General features: G+C 35.9%; 1 protein-coding gene across 1 annotated transcript in view; it reads left to right on the top strand.

Annotated features, from left to right (window-relative positions):
• The window catches only part of LOC131427668 (glypican-4), a 57805-nt gene that overhangs the window by 27834 nt on the left and 11800 nt on the right, over positions 1 to 18171 (top strand). Inside the window, exon 2 of the mRNA XM_058591063.1 lies at positions 15007 to 15171. Coding sequence (XP_058447046.1) covers positions 15007 to 15171 — 165 coding nt within the window. The remainder of the gene's footprint in view (positions 1 to 15006; positions 15172 to 18171) is intronic.

Genomic DNA, 18171 nt, shown 5'->3' with positions numbered 1-18171 from the left:
GTTGTTCAAGTTTCATTGCTTAACTTATATAAGGTTGGATTGAACGAAAATCGGATTACGGATGTTTAGTTGGTTGGGTTGTGATTGTTGTGGGATTATTCGTACAAGCGACGTATAAACAGGATTCATTGCCAGATCATTTAACATTACTCGAATTTTAACTTTATGAACCATTAAGTGCCGTATATTTGAAAAATACTACATGTTTGCAAAAATGTACCTATTTCTTGTTGAGGTACACTATTTTGTATTGTTCAGTCAATTGCGGTTGGGTCCCAAAACACAATATATTTTTCGTTGCTATCCTAAGCTCAGATTTTGTACCTGTAGGGATTAGACCCTTGTAAGTTCTTATCCGTTGCAGCCATTCCGTTCAAGCCCTACTCCATAACGTTTGACTTCGGATAAGAAGAAGAAAAAGTAATAATCCCATAGTTATGCTCAATCACAAATAGGAACAGAGTATAAAATGTGTAACAATCACAAACCTTCAATTATACTTATTATCTTTAGTATTTAGCAAAGCATTCATACCGAAATTGACATTTTGAAAAGATGCGGAACTTGAGTGCAACGTCGCATCATATCAATTACTTTTATTAATTTCCTGTTTATATATCTGTACAAGTTATGAATGTCTTCTTATGTATATGTTTCACGTTAATCATCTGAGTTCGATTGCCATGCCCGATCTGATCAGTCGCGTTCTGGAAAAAATAGTACTGAATATAGTATATGAAAAATAGTTTGTTTGTTTATTACTGGAGTCTTTGCAATCCACAAGGCTCACACATAACACAGTTGAATATTTAAATTTGGCTAAAAAACTAACATAATACCGAAATTTATGCAACTAGCCGTTCAAACATTTGGCAAATTTTTATTTATTACTGTGTACCTTTGCTTTGTATGCCCGCTTCTAAAGAAGAAAAAAAGTATGGAGCAGCTGTTTTCGAGAAAATATACTTCACTTCCGGAGCAAAGTTTTACTTCACACAATCGAATGAAAGGAAACCTTTCTTTTAGATCTACCGAAATGTGCCCGCATTCTGTACGCTCATAATTCAAGCTTTGGAACCAACATATAGTAAGTTTTTCGTCTAAGGCGACATCATTTCCGGGTGACGTAGGAGGTGCACATGTGGCGTTTAGTTATGTATTTTCTGTTGATGTTTTTAAATGAAGCATCGTAAGAACAAACGCATACACACTTGTTTGAAAGCATAACCACTAAATGAGGTTACTTGTATTCCATGTGCCTAGCCCTATATAGCTAAGCTGAATTTCGCAACGATACATATGTTTTACTAACAATACTTCTTCCAAACATTATGTTATGTTTACTGTATAACATAATGACCAATAATTATGTGTCACGTTTATTTGGTAAACTTATAAGTGTATCATGTATAATTATGTTGACAATAAATACATAACATTCATACTTAAAATATACGCATTTGTGACACCCATTAAATAGAGTAAACAGAAAAGCCATTAAACTTTTGCATAATACCACCGGTTGACAAACATGGTTTTCGGCCAATTTTAAAAATAATCGATTTATTATCTCCGCACGAAGTAATTTACTTTTTTTTCTTTTTGCTTTCAGGTTCGTCGGCATTAGGTCTACACGAGTTATCCTTTCTATTCTGTTTCGTTTCGCCATTAATCATAACTGTCGATATGGGACAAAACTAAAATAAGATTGTTAATTTAATATTTTAATTATTTACGTATATTTTTCATGAACTTTAAAACACGGAATTGAATATAAAAACACTCCATTGTTCTTATATTTTAATCTATTATTATTTTTTTGCTTTTCTCATAAAGGAACCGATTATTGAGCCAAGGTCCGAGTGTCATATACCATTCAAATCAGTTCGTCTAGATCGCAAAATGGCTGTGTGTATTTAAAAAAAATGCACTCGTTTATCTCCGAAATTACTGAACTGACTTCCACAAACGTAGACTCATGTAATAGGCACTATTGTCTCAAAGCAATTTATGAAATTTCACATTGATCCGATTCCTGAGCTACATTGAAAAATGTGCGAAAGATTGCCAAAGTATGAACTCACTTTCCTCCAAGATGACTGAACAGATTTTCACAAACTTAGGCTCAAAAAAATGTACTACTGCCCCATATACAATCTTCAAGAATACGCCTTCAACTAACTCGGTCCATGGCAGCTTGTCGTATGTCGCTCATGGCACGGATACTTGATCGATCCACCTTGCTTCCTGCGCTCTCAGTCCATCGAAGCCGTCCAATTTCTCCAAGCAGCTGTTGCAATTCGTAGTTCATACGTCGTCTCCACGTTCCGTCTACCATCTGCACTCCACCATAGATAGTTCGCAGTATCTTTCGAAAATACGCCTCTGAATTTCTCTGCTGGTATCATTATCGGCGGTCATCACTTAGCCTAAATACACGAACTTTTCAACTCCCTCGATATCGTCACCGTCTGTCATTATTTGTTGTGGCAGCTGTAGTGTTTCTTCTTTGGAGCATGTATTTTGTTTTCAACGCATTTATAGCCATTCCGATACGCCTAGTGTCGGCTTTCAGTCCAATGTATGTTTCCGTCATCTTCTCAAGGTTACGTGTCACAATATCAACGTCGTGTCGATTCTCGCTCTTCAAATCACTCCTTCCAAAGCAATATTAAACTAGTGAGTCCATCAGTGAGTTATTCTCTCTTAGATTCGAAGGGACTCGAGAGCGTCTCTGATATTCGGACGTAACACATAACTCTATCGATCGTTGCTTTGACCAATCGCGTCAGTCAGCAAAACCGTACTCGTGCACCGTACTTCTGATCTCGTGCAAACTGCCATGGCTGTTCTCGATCGATTAAAGCCAATGTATAGGTGATGCTTGGGTACGTTGTATTCACGACAGTTCTAGAGTACTTGTGATCCGTAGTGGCACAGGTCCCAGTAAATACCATTTGGTACGGCCCAACGATGAGTGAAAACAACGGCCATTTCAATAGTTTGATTTTATATAAAAAGTGGATAAGATGTGCTTATTTCTATAAAAACGTAAATAAATTCCTTTTGTACTCAGGTCTGGAATTCGATTCCGAAAGTACAGAATATAGTGGTCGAAAACTCCGAAACGGAAAGATTCAAATGAATGGTGATGAGCGTTTGAAACGTCAAGTCGATGCAAACAAGGAGAAAAATTTTCTGCACTATACTCCAAACTGATTCAAGAATTACTCAGTATTATTTATAAAAATATGGGTGTAATGAGAAAGGAATTATCACACTACTAGACGGAGTAAAACAGATTTTTTGAATTTTATTTTGAATATCCATGAGATCAGTAAAGATAGTTTGTTTAAATTTGAACTGTTATACACTGTTACACAGTGCACAGTTGCTTCATGGAATGTTAAAAAAATTGTATCTTTATCCCGCGTTTCCAAAAACTTATTTGTGCTTTTTTAACCTTTTGTTCGAATATGAAGAATATTGTTTCAGGTTGCATTCTTTTTCCTGCGGAAAAAATATATACTCCCTCAAACTTTCCTATCAAATTCACTTCTTTCTCTTCGTGATGAGTCAGAACAATTATCATGAAATGATGGAATTTTGGCATCTACAAACTTGCAGATTCCTGTTCCGTTTGAAGAATAAAATGAACACAAATAAAATTCGTATGCTAATTAATTAATAAAAATTCTTTTGCATTTTCTCATATTCTTTTCCTAATCTTCTGCTTCAAGCGTTTATAAAAACCACTATCTACTTTAAATGCTGCTCCGTGTAATCGCCCATTTTTTCATCGTTTCTTGTACACCTCACTGCTTCACTCGTCACGAAAGAGAAGATACCGGTTATAAGATTCAGTATCTCAAAAGGAACCATGGGAATAAAAATTCAATACTAATACAAACAAAGCGCCGAGGAATTTCGATTCAGTTTTTCCCCTCTTCACATCACACAATCCATTCATTATTTTCGTGGAGTTATTTCTCTGAGGGGCAGATCATGCTTTTCAGACCTACCTCGATTTGCCGGCCATACACGAATGAATGTGCATATGCGAGGCGCACAAGAGAAAATGGGCTTGAACTCGACCAAACAGGACCAGACAGGTAATAGGCCAAGGAAGAAATAAATTTAACCAAAGTACATTTATGAACGCATTTGCGCGCCGCACGAAAAAAAGTTAGCAATTTAACCTCAGAGCTGCCCTTGCTTCGGTTGCCCTGTACTTAAATTCAATTTATTTGAATAAAAACCGCAAATGGTTTTGAGCGGACACCTTACAACGGATCAGGAAGGTGATTCAATATGGAATGAAGATCAATGTTTAACAAAAAAAAAACTTCATGGGTAAAGTTTGGTTTAACTTTTTTGAGTTTCTATTTAGTTTAAAGAATTAGTGTTTACGATCGCCCTGAAATTTGTCATTTTGGTATAGTCATTTCCCATCGAAAAATATAAGACGCGTGTTTTGTTATATTTTTATTCGGTTGATAATTTTCATGTTAGGGTGATTCAAAACATCGATTTTTGAAATTCGGATATATTATATATATAAGCATCGAGTGGAAAGTTTTCGTTTTTCGGGTTTAACTTCGTTTGTATTTGTTCTTTGAGGTTTTTATGGTTTCTAGATAATTGAATTGAATGCCCGGGTTAGCGGTTCAATAGATAGGGTGCTGGTCTTACAAGCCAGTTTTCATATGTTCGAGCCCCGCGGAACGGATTCCTAGCGTCAGTAGTATCGTAACACCAGCCATGTAATGGTTATGTACGTTATGAATCGGCTGCGAAGTCTGTTGTCTGTTGAAGGTCAAATTCCACAAAAAGAATGTAATATAAAGGCTTTTAGATAATTGAATTATTTTTCAAATCACTGTTTTCAGAAATTAATATGTAACGATCAACATACCATAGCTGAACTATTTCTATTTTTGAAAAATAGGTTATTTATGTTACTAAACCCAATACAATGAATTGTCGTCAAGAGGTTCACTATTGCCGTATTTTGTTAAGTAAATTTCAATTGTTTCTTGATAAAATTTTGTTGTCATCCAGAAAAAAATTGTTTGAAAAAATTCGACTCTGGGACCTTGAAAGAAAAGTTTTAAGCTTTCCGAAATCGGTTTTTTATGCTAAATGTCTTAGAACATGAAACGTCGAGCTTCTTGCTAAAAGCTCTTTAAACCAAAAGGATCGTGAGGCCTAGCTTTCGCTGTCTCAATATGTACTGAACATTGAGATCGCTGTCTTTATGCTCAGCGTGTGGTTTCTGTCCACACTGAGCTTACCTTTGGACACTTCAGTTATTGTTTTGGTGATGTACCGCCCCAGTCAAACTCCGCACCTGGCACTGTCCATGACTTGGAGTAAGACATCTGTCTTACTGTCATCGGCGTACTGTGTGTAATAACGAATAAAAGCTCCAAAAACGGAACTCACTTCGATTTCTCAGCAACGGTTAAACCGATTTTCACAAATCATGATTCACATTAAAGCTCTCAGTGCCTTAAAAGATACTGTGCGATTTAATCCAGACCCGACTTCCGGTTCCGCAATTATAGGACGATGAGTATCAAAACTTTCAAACTGTCATACAAAATGATGCAAGCCGGGTGTGCATCGGTACGTGCTGGTACGGAGGAAGAAAATGCCTCCGCCTAGAACACAGTGTGCTTTATTTAATTTATTTGATTTTTTATAGCGTGCAGGGTTGTCACATTTAAGTCTATATTAATTTGTCATAACTGTTTACAAATTGAAAAGGTTAGTTTTTACCCAAAGAAAGTTTTCGATTTTATTCAAGTTGAAAAAAAAATCTCCTTGTGATGTTTTTGAAAATGTAAGTAATATGAGAAAGGTATCATTACATCACTAGGTGGATTAAATAAGATTTTTACATAACATGTCAAAAAATCTACAAACCACTACCGCCCTCTATCTACAAACCATGAAAACCGCTAAAACCGTATGCAATTGACGTTATCAACCATAACTGCTTTACTCTTCTGTGCAAAAATATAAAAAAAATAGTTCAGTGATTACCAAGTTATCCTTTTTAAAAAAGCCAGTTTTCCCAAAAAAAAATCGATCGTTTTTGATCCACCCTAATATGTTAAAGGTCACCCGAATGGCAAAATGAAAAATATATGGGGATAATATTTTTCGATGGAGAACGATTGTACTAGGTATTACTAATCACTGAGAATTTTCTCAAGGAATTGTTGTATGCTTCTAGATGGGCATACTTTCTTACTGAGATCGAATTGTTTATCATGACAATTTTACAATTTGCAACACAAAGTTTCCTCATCATGCTCCATAATAACATGTAGATTTTTGTGAAACTAATAGGAAATTCGAAAAAAAAACAGTGCGCATATTCTACACATTTTTTCTAAGAGCTAACGTCTGAAAAAACCACAACCAGTTATGTAGTTAAACCTCTCGAGATCAACAAAAAGTGCCATAGAAAACCACATTCGAAGTGTAATGAAGACATAACGACTGCGATTGATCAAACTGCGGTTTGTTGTGTGAAGAGGGAAAAAAAGTAATTCCCGTTCAACATAAAGACTTCTCTTTACTGAGTGCTTCCCCATTGTATCCATTATTTGTGAGACAACACGTCATCGTGATCTTAAATTGATTTTGATATTTCAATTAAGATTTTAAATGGATACCGACAATCAGCGATCGATAAATAGCTTACTTCTATATAATATTCGCCTCTTAACACTAATAGAGATGGCGATCATTCTACTGCGTATAAATTATTTTACGTGATGCAATTTGAACCGAAAGGTTTGATTTCCCTTTTTCTGACTTTTTTGAATAGCAACTTCTTTATGCCTTCAGTTGAGGTAATGTTAAACGGATTATTTTTTTTTACTACAGCGGAATGTCGATACTGACCTGAGTAGTGGAGTCGAACAACTGCATTATACACAATTTTTCATTCAATGAAATGCTTCATCTTTAGAATGGATTAAATTATTGTTTTTGTCTACCAACTGTATTTTACGTCATGGCTGAGTTTCTCACGTAATTTTCACTTGGCAATCACTCGGCAAGCTAGTGCAGCTGCTGTACAAACTCATGAGTGCGATTTGCAGTACAAGTCGATAAACCGTTGTACAATATGATCGTAACTTGTTAAATGAGCTTTACAAGATTGAATTCACTTCGTGACAAACATACCCGGCGTTTGTAGTTGAAATTATATTTTATATGTATCAGCACATACAAATAAATCAAAATGCATGTATTATGTAGTCAATCAATCGTGATAAAATATCATTTTTGACACCTGTAAGAGGTTAGTTTTTATAAATAATTTCTTGCAGTGCAGTAGATTAAAATAAATTAATAAATGCGTAATATAACCGTGGATATAAAGCTGAGATTTGGGCAATCGTTTTAATGGTCAATTCCTAGGATTTCTGTTTTTTTTCTCACACAGTGCACCGCAGAGCTCACGCAATTAAAAAAAGTACCGGAGGAGACAGAGAGAAGACTTGTTTTTTTTTTTATCAGTAGGCTTTTCTTTGTCGGTCAATTCTGCATTTTTTGTAGGTTCACTTTTTTCAGTTTCTCTGTTGCTATCAAATAATCTATGCTATTTTCACTTGTTGTTGGATTAGACGGATCCATATTTGTTTGACCTTCTAAACTAATCCCATCATTTGAAATCGTTCGCTAGAAAAAGAACTCATTTCTTCGTTCGTTACGATGATTCTACACGATGAAGTCTTAGTAGTATGTGCTAGATAAAAAAATTCAGAAATTTTGTTAACCAATACTTTTTGCCTTTCCCATATAGAAAGGTTATGCAATCACTGTGAAAACCGACTTTCAAACCGAGGCCCGGAGGGCCGAGTGTCATATACCATTCGACTCAGTTCGTCGAGTACGCAAAATGTCTGTGTGTGTATGTCTATGTGTGTATGTGTGTGTATGTGCGTATGTGTGTATGTTACGTTTTTTTGCACTAACTTTTCTCGGAGATGGCTGAACCGATTTTCACAAACTTAGATTCAAATGAAAGGTCTTGTGGTCCCATACAAAATTCCTGAATATTATTTAAATTCGACTTCCGGTTCCGGAATTATGTGGTAAAATGTGCAAAAAATTGTGAAAATAAATGCACTAACTTTTCTCAGAGATGGCTTAACCGATTTTCACAAACTTAGATTCAAATGATAGGTCTTGAAGTCCCATAAAAAATCCTGAATATTATTTGGATCCGACTTCCGGTTCCGGAGTTATGAAGTAAAATGTGCAAAAAAAAAAGAAAATATTTGTTCTAACTTTTCTCATAGGTGGCGCGACCGATTTTCACAAACTTAGGTTCAAATGAAAGGTCCTGCGGTCCCATACGTAATTCCTGAATTTCATGCGGATCCGACTTCCGGATCCGGAAATATAGGGTAAAGTGGGTTGAAAATTGTATACCATCACTGAAAATGGGGAAAAACCTTAAAAAGTTTTCTGAATCGATCTCAAATCTTTTCAAATTGATAGTTTTCATCAGTAGACGGTCAAAGAAACCGATTTCGGTTATTCTTTAAAGAATCGAAGAAAATTAATTTGTAGAATACCACAGTATTATATATGATAGTATGATTGATATGAGAAAGGCATCATTACACCACTAGGTGGATTAAAACAGGTTTTTTGTGATAGATGTCGTTTGATTTAGAAGTCATAAAAAGATTATCAACAAACATACACAAAAATCCGTTTAATCTACCTAGTCCTCTAATACCTTTCCTACACCATTCATACTTTCATATATAATACTGTGGTATTCTTCAAAATATTTTTTTCGATTTTTTAAAAGTCTAACCGGAATCGGTTTGTTTGGCTGTCTACTGATAATGGCTACCGATTGGAGAAGTTTTGAGGACCATTCAGAAATTTGAAAATTGAAGCGATAATAAAACAAAACACTGTGTCGGTTACGTCACCATTATATCTTCGGAGCCGAAAGTGACAGCCATTTGGTCTTCGAACTTGATCTACGGCCCAACAGTAGCTTTCAAACGAGCCTAAGTTTGTTAAAATCGGTTCAGCCATTTCCAATAAAATTGCGTGGTAAAAAACAACGCGTTTTGTCGGTTCCGTCACTTATACCATCATATCTCCGGAACCAGAAGTAACAATCATTTGATCTACGAACTTGATCAACAGCGCAACAGTAGCTTTCAAACGAACCTAAGGTTGTTAAAATCGGTTCAGCCATCTCCGAGAAAATTGCGTGGTAAAAAACTTGTTGAAAGGTGCACGCACATACACACACAGACATTTTCCGATCTCGTCGAGCTGAGTCGATTGGTACATAACACTGTGGGTCTCCGAGGCTTCGTTTGAAAATCGGGTCTTCCAGCAATGGTATTACTTTTCTATAGAGAAAGGCAAAAAACAACATAATGGAGCCAATATCTTATGATAAAAAAACCGGAATTTTCATTTTAAAATTCCCGCGCATGTCCAATCGGTAAATTTTTATTCTCTAAACGTTGGCAACACTTTTATACACATTCTGTCAAATTGTCTATACAAAGAAGTTGAAAAATTTTCGATGTGGCGATTTTTATAATGGATGAAAATTTGTAACAACGTGAGTGCATCAAATTTTGTGTTGTAAATGGATTTAAGTGTTCCGAAACGTTGAAAATGTTAGAAAAGGCCTTTGGTGAATCGTGTCTAGGAAAAACACAGGCATACGAGTGGTATAAACGCTTCAAAAGTGGTCGTACAAGCTTGGATCATGATGAGATCCCTGGCCGCCCAACAACATCTGTTACTGAAGAAAACATTGAATCGGCGAAGCAAATCGTGTTGCAAAATCGTTCTGTACCGATTAGAGAGATTGTTGTGTTGTTGGGCATCTCTTATGGATCAGCCGAACACATTTTAACTGATGTTTTGGGTTTGAAACGCGTCGCTTCTCGGCGTTTCAAACCCAAAAACAAAAACAGCGTCGTGTTGATGTGGTCAAAGAGATGATATTAACGCAGATAGTGACCCCACAGTTGTTCTAAATTTTCATCCATTATAAAAATCGCCACACGAATATTTTTCAACTTCTTTGTATAGACGCCAAACAAAAACTAATCGTACGATATGCGTCAAAATTTGACAGAATGTGTATAAAAGTGTAGCCAACGTTGAGAGAATAAAAGTTTACCGAATGGATAAGCGCGAGAATTTTAAAATGAAAATTCCGGTTCTTTTTTTATCATAAGGTATGTTCTAAATCCTGACTATGCCTGATAACACAGATATTACCCATGACGGATCGAACCTTTAATTTCAACGATGGTCTCGTTTCCTAGTTATCCGCGTTCAATTGGGAAACATAGCCTAATGTCGTGTATGGAATGTATACAATACCCCCAATCAGGGTATCCGATTAAAAAAAATAGTTAAGGCTTACTGATAAATGATGAAAATATTTGTCGTGTTTCGTTTCTACTCCAAAGCAGAGACATCGTTTTGCCTATTTAGTTACTCAGAAACATTTCAGAAGACTACCAAATCGAGTAGAATTTTGCTCATGTTTAAAACGTGTACGGCTGACTTGGCTCTATTTTTAGTATCGCCTCCAGTAGTTATACCACAAGTTTGGTTTGATTTGTCCATTGTATTGCATGAGGTACTGATCCCACAAGCCAGTCATCATATGTGTGTATATCTCTAAAGAATTTTTTGTATCATTGTTGTTTGTTGAAACGATAAGTTAAGATCTGTTTTTGATTATAGTGCCAAGCTTTTTGTAACATAGCAGTAATAAGGCATTCAATTTATTGTCTAGTGCATTTGCACTCAGGATATCCTCAAGTGAGTATTATTCGAATAGTTGTTCTAGTCGAAAGACCAACAGTAATATGCATGAATATAGGATGATATAGTTGATAGTTAAACTCAAAGATATAAATCAACGTTTCTTTGTTATAATTATTACCGCCTCTAGCAATAGTTCTAAAACTCATCTCCAGTACCAGCATATCTGATCAAAACAATTCCGGAGAACTGGACTCATTCAAGTGTCGAAAAAATGCTAAAATTGGAGGGTGACTCTGACCATTAAGCGCTCTGCTGCATTTTAAACTTGTTCAGATTCACGGTGTGTTAATTATTGACTAAACGCAGTTTTCTCGTAAATGTAACAATAAATCGTAATAAACATTTATTGAGAGCTAACCCACACACCATGCGTGTCCAATAATGATTTGTGGGCATTTGAAGCTGCTTGTATGTATTTGGAATTTCTGTTTCCTTTTCGAACTTCCTCTTTCCTCAATCTGTTTCGGAGTTTCTAGACTTGTTTCGATTTCTATCGGCGTGTTGGTTGGTTTTTATACCTGAGCAATTCTGATTCTAGTCAATGCTTTCATGTGTTAACTAATTGTATACATGTGAATTGAACATAGATGCAGTAGTTATTTTTGGGTTTGGTGAAAAATCCATTGAGGGTGTTTACTAGCCGAAAATATTTACTCTGGTAAGGATGATGCACTTACTGTTCGTTGAGTAATGAAACAGTTATACTGGAAGCGTTTCATCTAGATTGTAAATAGATTAAGAGTTAAATATTATCTGTCTTGTCTTCTATCTTGTAGATGTAGCTTCTTAAAATCGGTACGATATTATATGCTGGATCTACATTAATGAAAACTCTTCCATCCATCTCATCATGTGCGCCTGTTTGCTAGCATGATATCATGGTAGGATGAAAAATGATGCGCTCAATGAATTTTATATTTTGCGCACAAATATTTTATAGTATTGTAAAGCAGATACAAAATTGTGGCTTCGGTTTCAGCGACTCCATCGATTGATGATCATGTAATACATAAAACAATGGTCGCTAATGATGAGATAGGGTTATTGTACATCTCATTAGCTGGCCCATCACATTATTCTGCGGATTGTACATTCTATAATCAACGGATTGGGATGAGATCAATGCCAAAATTTACGTTTTGTTTCTAAAAATCCATATCACAGTAAAATTATCAACATCACAGTGAAATTAATGTGAAAAGTGTACCGTACTTGTGTGATAGAGGTGCAAGTACCAATTTTCATTTCATCCTTTGAGCCAATTCATGGAGTCGCCGTGTTCTATTGCGGATTACTTGAATTTCAATCAACGAATTATGATAAAACGAATACAACGTTTTTGCTTCGGCTTTAATAGGCAATACCGCAGAAAAAATAGTCCGATAAATGTGCCATACTTCTTTTACAGCCACGCAAAAACTCGAAGCCAATGAATCTATTTTTATCTTACCCTTAAAGTAAATCTATCGACGGTTCGAGTATATCAGATGACTTCTGGAGCTAAGATAAATGATGGTACTGTTACCCTACTAGCACAAATATTTTAAATAATAACACAAAAGACTTATTTATTGTTATCTATGAAGTAGAAAATCACGTGTTAAGACTAAGAGACAACTAACCATGTATCCTAGTTGTTTAACGTTTCTCAAGTGGAACAAGGATTCATGAAATTTATAACCTTAGTAACACATATTGTTGAGACAATTGTTAAGTCGTCTTGAATTCGTTTTAACTTTCGTCGGCACCCAACGGGAACAAAAAATGGAAAAGGACTATTGTGCGTGGTGTTACACAAGTAGAGTAGTTTAATTGGTAAAATGACTTCTCTGGAGAGGAAAAGTTATGGGTTCGAGTCCTTTCTCTGTGGTACTTTTTTCACTAACTTCCATTTCTGCTATTCCTTTCGTCAGTCAAACTGTTCAAGTTCCGTTAGGTGCTGATCAGCCCCGTAACCAGGATTTAGTTTTGGGAGGGGCCCTAAGTTAAAACACAATGTTACTGCAGATTGCTTATGTACCTAATTCTCGGTTCGCCTTTTACCGGTGTTTTTAACTTTAAGCTTTTTCACTGGAATTATTAATAATTATTAATAATATTAATAATTTCTCAGAGATGACTTGAGATTTAGGAACAGATAATAGTTCGAGGAAGCCAAATCAGGTGCACAAGGTGGATGGGCAAGTTATTGGAACCGCAAACCGTTGATTTTAACCATGATAGCTATGCCCATGTGTTTTATTTAAGGCCATGTCACAGCGTTTTTTTTTTGTTTTCAATCGCTCCATTAATGCACGCTAATACTTACATTTTTTTATTTTGAGGCAGTCCTCTAAAAGTATACTATGATAGTCCCAGATCCTCCCTTTGAGGCACTCGTGCCGACTTTAGTCTATTGACGGGTAATCATTCTGTTTTTTTAATGATATTTATTATTCAGGCCAATATGCGTACAAGCTTTACGTGGCCTATTAGGTAAAACATTTTTTTATTTATGGGATCTCGTTGTCCCTTTTTCTAGGGGAAGAAGAGCTTGCATTTCTATCTTGCGAAGATTGAGGGGCACTTTGTTCGTGGATCGTCTCGTCATCTATTGCCGCATCGGCGGTATTGTTGTTGGTTTTCTTTTTCTCTTCGGGTTCCCTTGTAATTCGCAGTCTTGGGCTCGTTGCTAGTTGCTGTAGATGCGCCTTGTTGTACATTGATTGCGGTTACTGGTTGGTTTGATGGAGAAACAGGAGTACTGCGCTCACTAGTTTCCGTTGTTGAACGGTTGATCTTGTCTTTGGTTGAAATGTTCTTTTCGCAGGTTTCAGTGCAAGGTTTACCGTAGTGTGCAAGTAGTTCACAAAACTGACATGTAATCAGCTGATTTTCATAGGTAATCAGCGTTTTACACGGATGTATTTCACCTTGATCACAAATGGTGTAAGATGGAATTGCCTTACGTAGTTGCATACGTACCACTCACACACCATTCCGGATACCCGGAAAAAATCCGCCATACTTCCCTTTCGATGGAAAGAACTTCACCGTACTGCGACAAATCTTTTCCAAACGAACTGATCGCTGGTTTGCGGGGATGATCGATCATGCACGCATACTTCTATGGCATTGTCCACCATGTACACAGGGATTTTATATTTAAGATTGTCATGATCAACACTGTGCACCTCGTTATTGACCGAATCGAATGCAATTGCATCTTTTTCACGTTTGAACATAATGTACGCACAGTTAGACGCCTTGTTGAATTGAACCTCACTTACACCATTAACGTTTAGATGCATTCGTTCCTTAAGTAAGATTTCAATTTCTGTTTTTGCTGGTCTGGTGCAGCGCTTGAAATCTATACAAATTGGCCAAGTTTCAGGCTTTGTTAAATCGTATTTGCCCTTTTCGTACACTCTATTGTTCACTGCACTGTATTGTCTTTGTTTCTGTCGTCTCGACCGTAAGCAATTTTCGACTGTGTCGGATGAGACGCGAACATGTATCAAAAGTGTGCTTGCGTTCTTTTTTTAGTTCTCAATTAGTATGAATGGGATCCAGTGGTAGGATATCTTTCTCATCTGAATAATATTTCCCAACTATGGTATGCTTGCGTACTTTCTCTTTCCGCTCATTCGGTTCAATTTCTTGTATTATTATTATGGTCGTTATTGTCGTATTTTTCCCCGGTTTTAACCTGCATTTTATAAAGTTTTGACACTGTTCTGTGTAACCGTTTCGTAGGGCCTGCAACTGCGTGCTTTATTGGCGGAGGAGCCCAATAATATTTATCAATCGTTTTTTTCGTTTCTGTTTCTGATTTTGGAAGGCTTCAAAGCCCTCTGGGTACGTGCCTGGTGCTGATAAAAGTTAAATCATATAAATGTTTGGACTGGTTTCGAATGTGAACTACTCTAAAACAATTTTTATATGGGTTGCGATTAATAAAAAAAAACCTTGCGGCAATCTACGTACAAATCTGCAGACGCTGAAAAGTAGTTTATTTGAGTAGGAATGATGTAGTTGAAGATATGCATATTTTGAAACGATAAGTAATTAATCATTTCAATATATGGATACTACATACCTTATTTATTCATATGAAGAGTGTTTATAAAGAGTTACTCCTACTAAATTGTTTCTTTTTCTACAATATTGCAGATAGACCGCTTCGATATTGTGATGTACCACCTGGAGGCACTTGTTGCACGCACACTATCGAGAACAAATTAGCAGTCCATGCGAAAACTCTCTTGGAACGAAATACCAAAGACTCGATCACCAAACTATCTTCAGTATTGGGAAATCGAGCCCAAAAATTCAACGGTGAGTAAAGATGAGTATTAGATGTGAATGTACGAGGTCTGGTCAAAAAGTTCCCGGAATTTTTTAATTGCGCGCGTCTGGAGAGTCCGGTGGTCAAAATTTTGACCACCGGACTCTCCAGACGCGCGCAAATAAAAAATTCCGGGAACTTTTTGAACAGACCTCGTATGCTAGACACAGACTGTGAAGTTCAAATGGGAATGTCCCAGTATGTTGATGAGAAATATTAGTATAAAATGGCAAATGTGTGCAAAGTATTGTGTTTGTTTGAATTACTTCGATTTTAAAGGTTTGTGAGAGATTCAAACATGTACATTCATTAGTGTTCATTAATTATTGTGCTTTCAGTGATGCTACTTTCGTAAAATAAAGCACTGTTTGTTAAATCGTCTCAAAAGAGCATGGAAAATTGAAAAGTCGCAGGAGATAGCTGACATCGGAAAGTTATCAAAAAGAAGTGTATTAACAATTTTGCATGAGCACTTTAATATGCAAAAATGATTTCTCAAGTGAGTGCTCTGTTTTCCCTCAACTGATCAAATACACAGTCGATCGATAAGATGGCAAAATTTCATGAAAAATTCCAATTTCTATCGCATCCACCATATTTGCCATGTTTAGCCCACAGTGACTATTTTCTGCTCTCAGATTTAAAAAAGGAGCTTGCTGGAAATAGAATTAGCAGAATGCGAATGAAGCGTTTTTGAAGGTGGAAGGAGAAATCGTGGTAAAAAAGGGGCTTAGAAATGTTGAAACACCATTGCAACTGTTGCATTACTCTTGAAGGAGTATACATTAATAAATGAAATCGAAATTTGGAAAAAAGTGTTGTTTTTTTGTCAGACCGGGGACAATTCGGCCAACTTTTTATTATGCTGCACGAACGATTTGGATAACTTAGAAATCACAGAATCAATGTGGTTTTTGAAATCCAACTTGATATTTTTCGAAATATAGTATTCGTAGTTTGCTCAATACCGTTTGTCGACGTTATGCCGAGAAGTGTTAATTTTATCATAATCATAGAATTGGGAAATCTTTTCGAAGCTCATAACGCGAGACTAAACATCTCTATTCTATGACAAATATCACTTATTGCTATGGTCGTAATTGAACGAGTTTCCGATCTGTCTTCTCTTATACCTGAATATTTATCGATCATATGCTGATACTTGACCTCCGAATTTAATAAATGCTCGTAAGATCTAATGCCAACAGATGAAACCCTAAGTAAATTGAGTTGGGCCCTGTTGCTTGAAGATTTATTATATACAATTCCGAGCAGCATTATTTCGTTGGGCCCCCATTTGCAGCACACGACATCATCAATTGTCAAGACCACCAGTCAACTAAAGATATGTTTACCTGATGAGACAGTATTGATTTTAATGCATATATCATCTTTATGCCTACCAAATCTTCTATCCATGGAGGAGCATTTTATTTACAGAACGTATTATTAAACAAATAATAAATTCCAAAAAAGGCTAGGGACACATAATGTGAAATGGTTTTCTACTCTGTCTTGGACGACCATAAATGAGAGAGAAATAGTCAAAAGTAGAACGAAAAACTTTGGAAGTATCTCTACTTTGCATGCAACATACAACAGAGAGGATTGTACGCTCGAGAACGTATACCGAAGTGATTGAAATAGTGTTGTGCAGTAGTTGTGAAGTAAATTGTATTGTGAATACCAAAATAATTTATGTTTAAATTACCTGGGTTGGTAGTTGAGTTGATGAATGATATTCGTTCAAGTGGTCTACTGTTTAGCTGTTTTCAACACAAGTAGAGGTTTGTAAAATTGAAGGTCTAAAAATATAAACCAGTTCTGTTTATGTTAGCGAGATAATTATTTGTAAGTAAGGATTGGCCTCATTTTGTTTACATACATGCAATTAACTTATTTATGTCTCTGTTAAACATTTTTTGTCCTGCACCGATTTAGGGCATTTTATACATAGCGCTATGTACAGTTAACAAAAGAGTATCAGAATGCGACCGACGACACGACCTGCCACTCGCTTTAAAAACTGTATCGTAAATTTAACTACCCCCCAGTAACTCGTAATGTCAAAATGAGATCCTACGAAATATATATGGAATTGGCAACCCAGGTTGATAAACTGTTGTTTTTAGAAAACGGTTACCATATCCTTGGTTACGTTTGTTGTTCAATTGAAAAATGTAAATAGAACAAAACGAACCAATATGTAATAAGTATTTCAGCACGCTTCTATCGTAAGTCGCAAAGGAAGAAGATGCGATTTCAAGTATAAATGTATTATAGGTATAGTTGAAATGGTTAGCTCATATAACGCCTAACGATTTTTTAGAGTTTTCAAATTTGTGTACAATTGCTGATCATCCTTATTTTACATAAAGACGTATTGGTTTAGGTTTTGCCCTCAAATGTTGATGTGAATTCGGCTAACTTCAATTCAAATGCTTAAGAATCTAAGTGAATGATGAACCAGTGGACGGCCTTTAAGATAGTAAAAGCAACAAAAGGAGATAAACAATAAGTTAAAATAATGTAAAAAAAAATGTTGAAGCCATCCGAAACCAGCCATTGAGATCACTAAACTCGAAGATGATAAATTTGATCAGCATCAAACGGAGAAAACAGATTTGAAAAATGACATGCAAATGCAACTATAGGATAAACCAAGACTAAAACAAATCATCGAAATTGATACTATCGAATATGGAAAACGATTCGATAAAATATTAATAACAACTTGTAGGAGAAAATAAGAGGAAAAAAACGATTAAGACAACTTATGTAAACTTCACTAAGATAGATTCTTAGTGATGAAGTATTTGTTAATATAACAAGGTCTTTCTTATATCATCTGTATATTCCTACAAATAATTTTCATACTCCTTCTTGTCTTCGTATAATAGCTTCACAGCGGTCTAAAAGTTTCGCGAGTCATACTTAAGATAATCCATACCTATTTTAACAAATTTACATTCAGAACATTCAGGAACAGG

This window comes from Malaya genurostris, chromosome 2 (genome assembly GCF_030247185.1).
Source record: "Malaya genurostris strain Urasoe2022 chromosome 2, Malgen_1.1, whole genome shotgun sequence".
Lineage (NCBI taxonomy): Eukaryota > Metazoa > Arthropoda > Insecta > Diptera > Culicidae > Malaya > Malaya genurostris.
This window is presented reverse-complemented; position numbering and strand designations above follow the sequence as displayed.